Source organism: Seriola lalandi, unplaced genomic scaffold (genome assembly GCF_002814215.2).
Source record: "Seriola lalandi dorsalis isolate HSWRI2012SDOR001 ecotype SW California unplaced genomic scaffold, Sedor1 jcf7180002054866, whole genome shotgun sequence".
In the NCBI taxonomy this organism is placed as follows: domain Eukaryota; kingdom Metazoa; phylum Chordata; class Actinopteri; order Carangiformes; family Carangidae; genus Seriola; species Seriola lalandi.
In genome coordinates, this window is record NW_019525419.1 from 354,119 (window position 1) to 368,126 (window position 14,008).

At 39.4% G+C, this 14,008-nt stretch overlaps 1 protein-coding gene across 1 annotated transcript in view; it reads left to right on the forward strand.

Moving 5' to 3' along the window:
* The window catches only part of clstn2a (calsyntenin 2a), a 141,824-nt gene that overhangs the window by 121,519 nt on the left and 6,297 nt on the right, over positions 1 to 14,008 (forward strand). Inside the window, exons 10-12 of the mRNA XM_023428084.2 lie at positions 5,910 to 6,072; positions 11,587 to 11,753; positions 12,074 to 12,222. Of these exons, the coding sequence (XP_023283852.1) occupies positions 5,910 to 6,072; positions 11,587 to 11,753; positions 12,074 to 12,222 (479 nt within the window). The remainder of the gene's footprint in view (positions 1 to 5,909; positions 6,073 to 11,586; positions 11,754 to 12,073; positions 12,223 to 14,008) is intronic.

The following is a 14,008-nucleotide window of genomic DNA, read 5'->3' on the forward strand; positions in this document are numbered from 1 at the left end:
GTAAACAAACATGCCTCTGCAGCAGAACGAGTACTGCTGATGATATCAGCTATTGATGTGTGTAGATGTTTATGTGTGTGTTTTTTGAAAGTATGATTTCTCAAATTTAGACAGTCAGCAGCATAAAAAAACTGAGTGCTGGATTGGATTAAAGACTGTAACTTCACAACTGACTCCATAAAGCAGCGATATTGTTATCGTTTGTCTGTAGTTGGTCAGTTTGTCTGCTCTCTCTCTTTTTTTTAATTCTTCGTCTTTTGTTTAAAAGCGCTGTGGTGTGACATTCTGAAATCCACCTGTTGGGACCTTTTTTTTGCTGCTCAGCAGCTGGTGCTGATGGGTCCATTGGGACTGGCCTGGAAACATGGTGACACAGTCATCTCCTCTGACCTCATCATTACAGTCGCCATGAGATTTTACACTGAGAGACTCCTCTCCTCTCTCCCACATCCTGTCTTCATATCTCCTTTCCCTCACCTCCCTCTCCACAGGAACAAAACAATCAGAAAAGAAGAAGAAAATATGTAAACACCATTTTGTGAGGCCTTGTGGTAGAAATGATTGTAAAGAGTTGTGTGAGTCACAGTGCTTGGACTGGAAAATGTCACCTGGGCTGTGTTTCAAGTCAACACGGGTCCTCTGTGTTGACTTTTTGATTATAAACCAACAAAGGGCAGACCGTTCAAACTGACAGGCAAATTACACACAGACCAAATGAAAATGATTTAAACATGAATGAATAGTAATAAAAAGAAAATGGACACTTGAATAATCTGCAGGGAAATATCTGAGCAAAGACAGAAGACAAGCCCTGTCCACCAGAAGATTTTTAATGTTTTACCACATGATGAATGACCACCTTAATAATAACCACCATCTGGCAGCTAGTTAGTGCTCAACACTCTTCCTGGTCAATGACAAATACACACATTAACAAAAGACCACAGAACATACAGCCTGTGATGCTGTTCAGACTGTTCATGTTTCATTAGTGGATGTTTTACGTAAATTAAGTCAAATTCAGATTTGGTTATTATGTTAATTTAGGTTTTACTATTTTCTGCTACTGCAGCCAAACCTCTGACCTTGTCACTTCTGCCTCTGTCGATCCAAACAAACATTACTTGGCAACAATTTTAATAATCAATGCCAGTTTTTTGTAAAATGAATATCTTTTGGTTTTGAACTGTTGGCTGGACAAAACAAAATGTCTGAAGACACCACGTTAGACTCTGAGATACTGGGATGAACATTTTTCACTGTATAAATATTGGCAAATTAATCAAAAAATAATAATTACTTGCAGCCCTAAACTACAGACAAGATTTTGATCATGCACACGAAATAAAAACAAAAAGCAAGAAAACAAAATGTCATGGTGAGGATAAACCAAAAACTCTAATCTTGTACACCAGTAACACACATCCACAGGCTCTGCAGGCATCTTCAGTTTCATCTCCAAAATCGGACTAAAAAGATGCAGAAATGAATATTTTGATATTAAAAAGATATCATGACCACAGCTGTACTGTTCTGGTTCACTCTCACTGCAGCTGGCAGGCAGCTGTTTTCATCGCCACTGCACACTAGCTGATCAGCCAATCAGTTATTGCAGGTTTATGTCTCAGAAAACATATTTGTAATGTGAACTTCATAACTTAAGATATTTTTTATCTTCATATGACCATTTAGAAATAACTTTAAACACAGATGTCAGCACTAACAACTAGTGTGAGTGCCATGGAATCTGATATCAGTGTAATGACAAAGATGTCGGGAGAGAGGAGAAAGATTGTAAATTGTCTGTGTTTGTGTTTAATGTTCTGAAGTTGATAACAGAACCGTCTTAACAGGCGTGTATCATAGATGATTGCACTACAGCTACTCCGTAAACTGTAACAAAATGACTCGCGATCTTGCTAATAATGTTTTATTATTTACACATGTCGATTTTTATTAAATAGAACAATAGACAGTATTTCTCTTCATTGTCTGGCCCTCGGTTCCTGTCAGCTTGACATTGAATTGAACCTTTGCGTTTAAATATTCAAACAATAGAGTCTGATTACGAGTGTACTGAGAGCTCCTAAGGACTTTCATACCGGCAGTCGCTGAGCATGAGTGTTTGAATTATATAGTAAAAAAGTATATAGACATCCAGGAATTATTTGTTAATGCCCTTTAATTCTGCCATTCTGTCCAGCACCCTCTCCATCAGTTACTACATTCAAGGACGGAGAGAAAGAATGGGTGAGCCTGCGCGAGATGAGAGATTACAGGAGAAACAATCAGCTTTACTGTTTGAGAAAAAACTCCGTTTGTTGCTGCCATATTTCCACACTGCTAGTGGTGTGACTCTATGGATGCTGGATGGCTTTGTTTCAGACTGAAATATCTCAAATGATTAAATGGGTTCTCTTGAAATTTAGTTCTGATAATTCATGTCCACCTCCTGAAGTTTATCTCACACCAAATACCTGCTAAATCAATGATAGTCCCATCAGCCTCACATGTATGTTGTGTTTAGTGCTAGTGTTAGCATGCTAAACCACTGAACTAGGATAATGAACATGGTAAATAGTGTACTCATAAACGTCTGCACATTTGCATTGTGATTGTGCTTCATGAAAGTGTTAGCATTAAGCTGTAGGTACACCCCCACCCCCACCCCGGGGTGCTAACACGGATGTAAACACCTGTCTTGTTTCACACATGATACTAACAATTTCTTTTGTAGCTCTGGCAGCATCGTTGTACATTGTACCCCAACAAGGTAGCAGATTAAATGTCATGCTTAACCAACACAGCTGTAACTAATGTCAAAGTCCAGCAACGAAAAGGTTAAATGCCTCTAATTCTATTTTTTCCGTGTCTATTTTAAGTTCAGAGGATGCTGAAAAAATGAAATTGAAAGAGACTTCTGATAAATTTGCATGTCCAAACTCTTCTGATCTTGCCCCAAAAAGGCCCTGTAGGGCTGGGGGTGTGAACTGATGTTGTGTTTTGACAGGGAGAGGTCAGGAACATTAGAATTATCTGATCGTAATAAATAAACCAGCACAGTTTTATATTTTCCACTGTTAAGCAGTTGGAGAAGGGGCAGAGTGGAGTAATGAGGTAAGATGAAAGTGAGGAAGAGAGCGAAAGGGGACGAGCAAGAGAGAGATTGGCAGGTATATTACAAAGAGGTAAAGAATATTTATTTTATCATTAAAAGGCCTTTACATAATGCAGCTATTATTGCATTATAGCATTGAACTATATGGTCATTCTTTTATAGGCTCCACATGATTAGCGCATTGGGACTACTAACTGCACTGTAAGGGGAGACAGTCACCAACACAAACAGAGCAGTTGTGGAGAAATGTAACTCTGCACTCACCTCTGCTGGCAGTCAGCCACCCAGCTGCTAAACGAAAGTGGCAATTCATTCTGCCTGTCTAGTCAAGTACACTTACAAATCCTGAATGTGAGCTGATGAAACTGAAACACACTGTCATTGTCAATAACACATGCATGGCATCCTGGGATATTTCAATCTGTGTACAGTACATGAAGCAGTACAGTGGTGCAGAAGTATAGTTTTGAATGATGAGGCTCAGATCTACTCGTGGTCATATAAGGAAGCGAAGTCATAGAAACCACAGTCACTGGGTTTTTTTTCCCAGTATCTGTTGAGAGGTGTGTGCAGGAGGGGTATCTGGGATATCCTGTGGGAATTTTTGTCTTTTCACACTCATAAAGAGTGAGACTGTACGTTCTAAATCAAACATCCCTGGAGATTCCTGGTAGCTCCAGCACAGGTCTCAACCCCATTAGTTCATATCACAGCTTGAATAAACTACCAGTGTGTGTGTGTGTGTGTGTGTTTGTGTGCGTGTGCGTGTGCGTGTGCGTGTGCGTGTGTGTGTGTGTGTGTGTGTGTGTGTGTGTGTGTGTGAGCCTTAGAAAGAAATCTAACAAATCAAAATCCTTCTGAATGTTGTTTTCTTTCCTGCTGTTTTTCTCCGTGCATCTCAAATCAGTATATATTCTTCTCTTCAGTGCAAATAAACCATTTGCTGTTAATTCATCCGAATCCTTCACACAAGACTGATTACAGAAAAACAGATGCTACAGCCAGAACAAGAGAAAGGATAATGGGAGGATTTATAAATCCTTTAAGACTTCTTTCTACCTACCTGAGAGTATCACTTTAAAAGTAAATACACTCACAGTTTAAGTGGTTTAAGTTGATGTATGGATGTTTTTCACATCTCACGGTGATCCAGATTAAGAACAGTGTTGTTGCTTTCAGGACCCCGTGCAGTGTTGTATGTGTCATTCATCCTTTGAGCCAGTAAAATAGGGGAAAGCAACATTTCTATTTAGCATTTTTACATCATATAACACCTAAAACCTACTGTAACATGACAGGTCGCAGTTTGCTCTGGGTGCAAGGAACGTTCATACATTGTCCATTGGCACACATTGGCTGGCTGGTTCTAAAGATGTAGAAATTTCCCACAGAGCTGAGAGGATGTTGGACTTACGTTCGCCAGGTGGACAGAAACACAACTCGAGATGAATGATAATGTTGCCCCTTAATTACAGGATCTGTAGCAACTATTCACCAACAAGTTTGCCATGTCAGTGTGAAGGAGATGTTACCGTCAACTTTGTGTTCTCAACTTGTTTCCGCCGCCAGAAAAAAATTAACTTGCATATTTTGAAATTTTGCAAACATGAGAATCTATTCCTTCCATTCATAATGTGGCCACAGCATAACACATAAACACATTTTCTCTCACACTCACACCTGCAGGCAATTCAAAACAAAATTCCAATTCTGCTCTAAACCTGCTTTTCAAAAGCCTCTGGACTAACTGGACTTTAATTCAAACCTCAAGTTATTACTCAACTGTGCTTCACTCTAATCAAACGTTTCAGGGCAAAAGCCTTGAAGAGCTGAAAAATTAGTCAGTCAACAGAAAATTAATTGTCAAAATTGTTCCATTATTTCAGTAATTTTTTCAAGCAAAAATGCAAAAAAAAAGTCAATAGTTCCAGCTTCTCGAATCTCTGCTTTTTTGTCATAAATGACAGTAAACTGAATATATGGGTTTTTGACAGTTGTTTGGACAAAACAGACACTGTCATGTCGGGCTCTGGGAAATTTTTCACTATTTTCTGACATTTTATAGATAAGGCAATTGATTGATTAATCGAGAAAATAATCTGCAGGATCATCAATAATAAAAATGATCCTTAGGTGGAGCCCTAAAGCCATGTAAGCAAAAACAGTGAATATGTTTTGACATTATTGCCCTGGTTGCGAAAAAGTGTGTGTGTGTGTGTGTGTGTGTGTGTGTGTGTGTGTGTGTGTGGTGGGTACAGTGGTGGGTACAGAGGTGGGGGAAGGAGGGAGAACAGGATGGGTCCTTAGAAGTTATCCAAATGATCAAAGAGTGTTTGCCATGGTAGATATAAATTACGTGGAGCACGGGTCCTCTGCAGCCGTGTTTGTCACTCATCGTCTGCCTTTAATGAACAGCTCATTAGACGGCATCTATCTGACGACAGGGAGCAAATGATCCAAGGATGAGGAGCGGAATTTGTTGCATCTATTTCACTGAGGGTAGAGAGGCGGGGAGCATTCAAAGATGTGCCTTTAGTTTCGGCTGCATGATTGGAGTAAATATCATCATCTTCATTACCGCAGCCTTATAATCCTTTGCAGGAAAATGCTCCTAACCTAAATAAGACCCTGAAAAACCAAATGTAGTTGGCGAAGTAATATATTCTATAAGGCTGTCCTAATTTTGTGTTTGTACAAACCAGCGATATTTTCTTGTTTAAAAACATAATAAGCGGTCACATAGCAGAAAGTGCTGTATAATAATATGATAACTGTTCTCTCCTCTTCGCAGATCTGTGACAAGGAATGGCACTATTATGTGATCAACGTAGAATTTCCTGCAGTGACACTCTTTGTGGATGGTGTGACCTATGAACCCTACCTGGTGACGGATGACTGGCCGATCCACACCTCAAAGATTGATACGCAGCTGACTGTGGGTGCCTGCTGGCAAGGTCAGTGCATGCATGTTCATTGTCTAAAAAACATACAGTAGCTTTAATGTAATGCATGAAGCTGAAATAGGATGCAAGTGCAATTAACATGGTGTTGTTGGGATTGTTTACAGCTGTGATATCATCTGTTTCATATGCCGCAGCCTTTTCAGCCCCAGATTAGGGCATTTATTTATTAGCTGCACATAAAATTAGAAAATCAGTTCCTATGGGCAAAGTTACATCAGTACGGGAGAAAATCTTTATCACTTCATTATCTAAATGGTTTATGACTGCATACTGACAGTTACAACTCTTGTAGTATTGTAAATGCTTGTTGTAAAACCAAATAAATAACGAGGAAAAAAAACACAAAATAAGGGAATACAGGAAGATGAGGTTGTTATCTGTTCTTTACCAAGACACTTTTTTTCTTCTCCTTTCATTTGTCACCTGTATGTGCATGTGTTTCCTTTATCTGTTTTTAAATGTGTTCTCAGGAGAGGTTTTGTTTAAATATGAAAAAGTAGATTTCATTTATTTTTACAGAATAAAGTACATTTGTACCACTGAAACAGAGGCTGCAAAGCTTTTCAAGCAAAGCCTACTCAAGTATTTTGCTCAGAAACTGTGCGGTTCTCAAAAGGAAAAGATTACTTATACACACTTCAGAACATGTCTAGCATTTAGTGCACTGACTAAAGTGTGATGTAATTTTTGCAAAGTTGGACAATTAATGGAGTTTCAAGAGGCGAAATAATCAGTCCACAGTCTGCAGGTGCAGTGGTCAAAAAGCTGCAGTTCTTTTTATATGCCCGGAGGAGCAGCCTGAAAAGATGATGACATGTGGTAAACACAGAGAAAATGCATTAACTAAGAGGTACAACAAAAATAAAATTCAAATTACATTTGAAGCACAAAAAGAGAGAGCGAGGAAGCAGGAGACTGACTGTTAAGATAAATAAAGAGATTAAGATTTATACCCCAGGGCTGCTAGTTTTTCCTCTTTGAAATGGAAAAGCATGAGCGGAGTGGATATCAAACAGGAAATTCTGCGTGTCACCTCCAGAGGCAGGGAATGAGAGCGAGTGGTGATCACATTGGAATGACTAAGAGCTACCCCTGCTGCCATGTTTATGAGTTGAATAATTATACAAAAGTGCTTTACAGGAGAGCAGAAAGAGACGTAGTGATCCGTTCTGCAGCTTTCCTAAAAAACACTCATTACACTCGCCAGCATCATCCAAAGCTTCAATCCTGATGGTATTTCTGTTGCTGTTTAAATTTCTTTTCATCCCGTGCCTGATTGCATTTTTTTTTTTTCCTTTTTTGTCGTCATCATTTTCTTCCTTGGTTCATCCAGCCCTCTCTTCTCTTTCTGCCTCTTTCCATGAATCTCTGATTGTGAGAGAAAGCCCTGAAGGAAGGATTAGCTAGAGTGAATGGAGGACAACTTTGCCAGCTATTACATCCCAATGAAGCTCCTTTAAGCTTCACTAAGCCGCAACTGATAACTTTGCAGGCCATTAGTGAGCAAGATTGCCTTTCAGAGTCTCTCATTTCTCCATCCCCTTTTCCCCACAATCAACAACATAATGATGAGACATGTGAAACGAAAGGCGTTCACACTGTACTTTCACTGCCCTGAAAGAAAAACCAAGCCCTGTGTTGTCTCCATACAAGGTTAACAAGAAAATGGTTTGGTTGTTTGTTTGTTTTTTAAGCAGTCTTCTCTAGCAGCGAGGTGTTCTTGAGTTTGAATGGGAAATGTTGTGTTTGCCATCACATTTCATTTGCAGCAGAAAGGTGGGTGAGAACTTTCAAAGCAACCCCACTGTGTACAAATACTTAATCAAAGAACAGGAAGCACGGGGAAGACATCAAAAAGAGCGTGGGGTGATTTTATGTCGGAAATGAATGCATCAATCAACATATGCCATCACATATTTTTAAGCCATTTGCAGCTGTTGTAGAAACACAATGTGCTACTTTTTTAGCATGCGTTTGGCAAACAGTGATCACATTTGAAATATTAGTACACTGCTGCAAGAATAAACAGTATTTTTTGTTATATTAATTCCCAGTCCCAGTAATGCCACTAAACCAGCCATGTACATTACAAGAGCCAAGAAACTGGGACACCTAAATGAAATGCAGCCATGTCTGCCATGAAGAAGTTTAAACAGGATCCAGTTGTGGGAGCACACAAGTCCTTGGGCCATTTTCTGAAAGATTCAATCCTTAAAATGTTTAAATAAAAACTTAAACACACTGATTTCATTAAAAAAGAAAAAAAGATCAGGACCTCACAATTGATGATATGCGTGTGTAAATGTATTTATGAGTAAGAAAATATTAAGGTGAAGGTCCAGCACTCTGTTGTGTGGATGTCTCAATGCTAACTTCTCCTTTTTTTTAATGCGCTAGATTCATTTAATGGATCTATAAAAACACGACACAGGGAAATCAAATATACAAGTTTGCATTTATTCCCTGATTCGCTCAATCAGAGACCTTGTCATGATTAAAACCTTTCAAAAATGCATTTCTCAGAGAGATGATGGAGAGTAAATGTCAGAATCAATGATGTGTGGTTCTACATTTTTAGGGAGAAAGGGAGATGACGGCCATACAGTGCAGTGTGCCCTTGTGCACACCTACCATCATCTGAAAAACACAGAGCTAATGTCTGCTGCTGATGCATGGCCAAAAATAATGCAGAATAAGAATATAATATAATCGGCTTATAATATGGTTGACAGTCTTAGTTTGCGGTTTGTGATTCTGCCACGTACAAGTACACAATGTCACAGTGGACATAGAGGGAGACGTGTCTACAAAATGTAAATGCATCTCTGATGAATACACTTCAAATATTTTTTTTTTGTTATCGTAATTAAAACCAAAAGTCTTTCTCATTCCATGTTAGTACGTATTTTAGTATGAGTCAGACATCAGACAGGAGGTGGGGGGAGCCCAAAAGAGAAATTGCCAGAGCCTCCCAACCACATGTATCTTTTATTTTATCTGCAAAAAAAACACATTGCAGCAAATATCCTTGAAAGAAATGTAGACATTAAATTGTTCCTCATGGTTGCTACCAGAGGAGGCCACATCTCGTTATATGTATGTGATGTAGTGCTATATTGAAGTGCTATACTAAAATGCTACTTCAGCATTTTAACACTTGGTTACTGACAAAGCGACTGACTCGACGGTATGCTACCACATACTGCAATGTGATAATATCCTCCGGTTGTGATCTAGATGTCAAATATTCTCCATGAAGTAAAAGTCTGACCTTTTTGAACTCTTGTAGCAGATAAAAAGTTTTTCCTTGTCAGTGTGACGCAGCCTTGATTTGATGAGAGTCCTCTGTTAGTCACTTACTAACATTTGACCAGCTGTAAGTATGAATAACAAGTCAACACTATTTACAGTGGCAACTCTGCTGTCTTGCACTTCAACGACATAATAACACTATAATGTTGTTTAGATTTCTGCACAGCACCGGTATGCCAGCTTCATACATTTTAAAGGTTACAGCATAACATGCTGTATGTCCAGGTGGTTTTAGGACATGGACTACATCCTAACACTGTGCTCTCATTCATCACCATCATCATCATCATCAGCCTCAGTCTTTCCTGTATCTCACAGCTCAGGGAGATGAACACGGTGACAAAGTGGATTGATGCTCTGATAAAAGAAGGTGACAGAAATATCTGTATATCTTTTTATAACACACATTTTAGGTCTCCTGCTGCACAGCTTGGTGAACTCGGTTGGTCAGAGTCTCTGTGACAGGACCTTGTATGATTCACACTGACAGAGCTGAGAGAGTAGATGCCTCCAGGCCCGTGCAGACAGACTGGTAGCTGCTGTTCACAATAACATCTGCCGTTGCTGTTTACAATTCCCAGAGCTTCACTGCACAGAATGGCTGTGCACCAGGAGAACCTCAAGTCTGCGTTCAGTGAGTCAGTAAACTCAAGTAGCAACATTACTGAGTTCACATTGAAGACATTATATTCAGTAGACAATGAAAGGGAAGACATAGAAGGGAATCAAAGATACAATATATATTATTATATATAGCATTTTTTAGTATTCCTCAAAGAATTGTACTGCATGGATTGTCTTTAGTGTAGTTTACTGTAGAATTTAGTTTCAACAGAAAAGGTTGAGTTATGTTGTAAAAGCACAAATAAAGTCTATCTAAAGAACCTGTGCATGTGTAATATCAAACACCAGACTGTTTGGCAGCAGCTCACTGTCACATATTTGTACTTGTATATGAATACAGTACGGAATATAACTATAGACTGAGATACATTCAGCTCTGGTGTTACTTGCATTGCTTTAAAAAGACTTGACCTGAATGTCACCTTGTGCTAGAATTTGTCAAAGTGTATAAGCCACAGCTGACCCACCCTTGAAAGACTCACATTGGGAGTAATTTGTGTTAAGTGGTTTGGACCTTTATGATTTTTGCGGGAATGACACACTTCATCAGAAGTGGTGAAACTGCACCACGGGGCCGAGCTGACCTGTCCTGCAGGAAAATCTGGTGCTTTGTGTGAAAGAAGTGGCCTCTTAAGAAGATGTCAGGGCTTGAGTGAATTTGTGATGGAGCTGACGCCGCAGTCTGCAGTGCTGTGGATACTCGCACAAATGTAACGGCTGTGCCAATGTGTTGGCCTGCACTACAGCTTCCATTTATATCGTATGAAAGGATGTATTACCCACTTGCAGTGGCAGTTGCAGAGCATGTCAGGTCAAGTACCATTACACCTGTCAAACTCATGTATCAAATTCAAATCCTGACAAGAAGAGTCAGAATATCTGCTGTTGTGGTCGGTGTTAGAAATAGAAATGTACATACGATATTTGCTATAATATTGCGCCTATTCTTAGGTAGCTTTTTGTCTTTATTCAACAAAATTACACAGTTGTTGCCACCTGCTCACACAGCATATTAATGTGGGGGTACAGCAGGCACACAGACAGCTAAATCCACAGATGTGACTATAAGCTATATAGCATAATGGTAAACTATAAGTGACATTTTTTTCTGCTTTTAGTTAAAAGTCACATGTATTTCAAAAAAGCGCTTTTTATTATCTGTACGAATCAGTTTAACATTCACACCCTAAAATATGTTCAATGAAAACTCTGAGTTTATCCATCTGTATATGAACCGTCTGTAGACAACTGTGAAAACACATGGTCATTATCAAGGCAATTAAATCACATTTATTTCATGTCAGACATAGTGTCACAATTGTTTCACACGCTTCTTTTCTTACCTCAGATCTAAACGTGGTGAAAAATAAATAGTAAATTCTTCATAGCTTGCTGGCCACTGGGTCTCGTAAGCCTTTCCTGAAGCAAATTCACGGGCTTTACTCATGGAACTATTCATTATACATGTTGTTGTCTCCTTATGCAATCTGTTTCTAACCCATTGTCTTTTTTCACCCCACTTATCTCCTCTTTTCTCTTCTCTTCTCCTCTTCTTGCCTTCCCTGTTAGGTGGTGAGGTAGCGACCCCGAGGTTCACCCAGTATTTCCATGGCAGCCTGTCAGGTCTGACAATCCGACCAGGCCGCATTGAAACCCAGAAGGTTATCTCCTGTTTGCAGGCCTGTAAAGAAGGCCTTGATATTAACTCCCTTGAAAGCCTAGCTAAGGACATCAAGGTGAGTGGAAAAAATGGAGCCAATACATACACAGACACACACACACACACATACACACACACATACACACACACTAAACACTTAGCCACTTACACACACAGCCTTAGTTTGGTAGTATTGTAACTGCTAACAACCTTAGTGATTCTGTAGAAGAAGAAATAAGACAGCATGTTTTATTCAGCGTTCATCTTTTAAGCCGTACAGGCTGATGGTTACATTGGTATATTTATTTCCTCATCAAGGCAAGTTAGAACATAAACAACATGAATCCAGATCTCTTTGTTTCCTTGAGGACAAATAGTGTTTGTGTGTGTGTCCAGTTCCATTTTAACCCTGCCCAGTCTGTGCTGGTGGTTGAAGGAGAGGATGTGGACAGCATCAACACAGCCATAACCAAGGTCTCCTACATCAACTCTCGCCAGTTCCCCACACCAGGCCTCCGACGGCTACACATCACCACCACAGTGCAGTGAGTACACATACTGTACATTTGGACGACACATTTTTAACTGTTATCCAGGGGAAAAATGCAATGTTGCATATTGCTTGTTTGTGCTTGTGGCTTGATTTGTAAATTTACTTTGACTTGGTGCATGGTGTGTCTGTGGTTTTTCATTACACAGGCTGTACAGTGGTTAAGTAAATAGGATATTTGTGTTTGTGCAGACAATTCATCGCCTTTGTTTCATGCATTCATTGGGCAGTTGGGAAGTACAGGGATCTGTTTAATGTACAGAAGGATTGTACAATTAACGTGTCATGAGGGTCTGTGTTGTTTGATTTCTACCTCTGTGGTGTTTGTAACAGATGCTGTGAGCTATTTATGACTCACATCTTGGTAAAGGACTAAGGCGACACCTGTAGCAAGTATTAAAGTCTGAGGGGAGCTGTCTGCTTGTTGAATAAAGTGTGAGGTCTCTAAACTATCAGTAGAGCACGAATGGGAATTGTTGCATACATAATACATGAAACAAGTTGGTCAACTTACTGTAAGTCTATTTGACAGTCACATATGGTATAGAAACAGCCAGAGGAGTGGTGGTGAAAGCATGAAAGGAAAAGCTCTGTTAGATGTGTGGTGTCTGTCTTTTCTTTAAACCACAGGACACCCAGTGAGATAGCAGAGGATGGATCATTAGTGTAAAAACTATTAAACCACTAAACAGACCAACTGGCCATTAAGGACATTATACTTTCTGGTGATTGGAAAGAACATATTGCTAGTCTTCTTTCATTTGTTTTCTGTCTTTTTTTCTGTGTGTGTGTGTCTGTACATTCATCTCTGGATTTAATTTGATTTGCTTTGACTTGATTGAATTGACTTTGCCCACTTTGCCCAATAGCCGCAGGGTCCCAGGGACATTGATGTCAGTCGGTCTGTTTGTCCATCTTTTTCCCAGATATGTCTTTACAACTGTCTGTCTAAACTCTCACATAAATCTACACTATGCTCCACAAAAACATGTCTTGAAAATAACTATATTTCCTTGATGTTTGCTGTGGATTTTCATGGATTAATCCTAATCTTTTTGTCGCCCCGCTGACATTTTCTCTAATGCCACCATCAAGCCAACATTTCCATCTACACACACGAAATCTAATAGATATGCAATAATAATCTAACTGACCAGATAAAATGCTTTTGCTGGTATAATTGGATTATTTATTTTCCTCTTGATGATGATATAACCAGACGTGAATTTGTATAATCAAACAACACCCACAGCCCCTTTAACATGGGAGTGAGAGAGAAATTGAATATTAAGATTAGTCTGTCCGAGCCATTATATTTGAATACTGCTGTATCTTGTTATGCAACAGTGTCTTTGATTGATTGCTAACTGCTGATTGATTTATGATTGAAAAATATACTAACTAATGAATTCTTTAATTTCTTACCTGCATAGTAAATGGCTAGTTTGTAAAAAACAAGCACTTTGATTTTTTAATTACAGTTACAGCTCAGTCTTTATCCGAATTTTCTCCTCGAAGCAATAAGCTGCTGCACACTTATTGTAAAGTGCTCGATTACTGTGACTGAGTGCGTGTGTGTGCGCGCGCACCTCTCTCTGCTTCTCCTCACACTTAAAGTAGCTTATTTACTCTTCCTCACTCTCCTCAAGTTTGCATGTGCTTAGTTGTATGCCTCACGCGAGCGCGCGTGTGTGTAGTGTACATGAGTGCTTGTTCTCATGTCTAGCAGCGTACACTTTAGTGTGTCCGCTCCCGTCTCCGCACGTATCCACCGCCTGTTC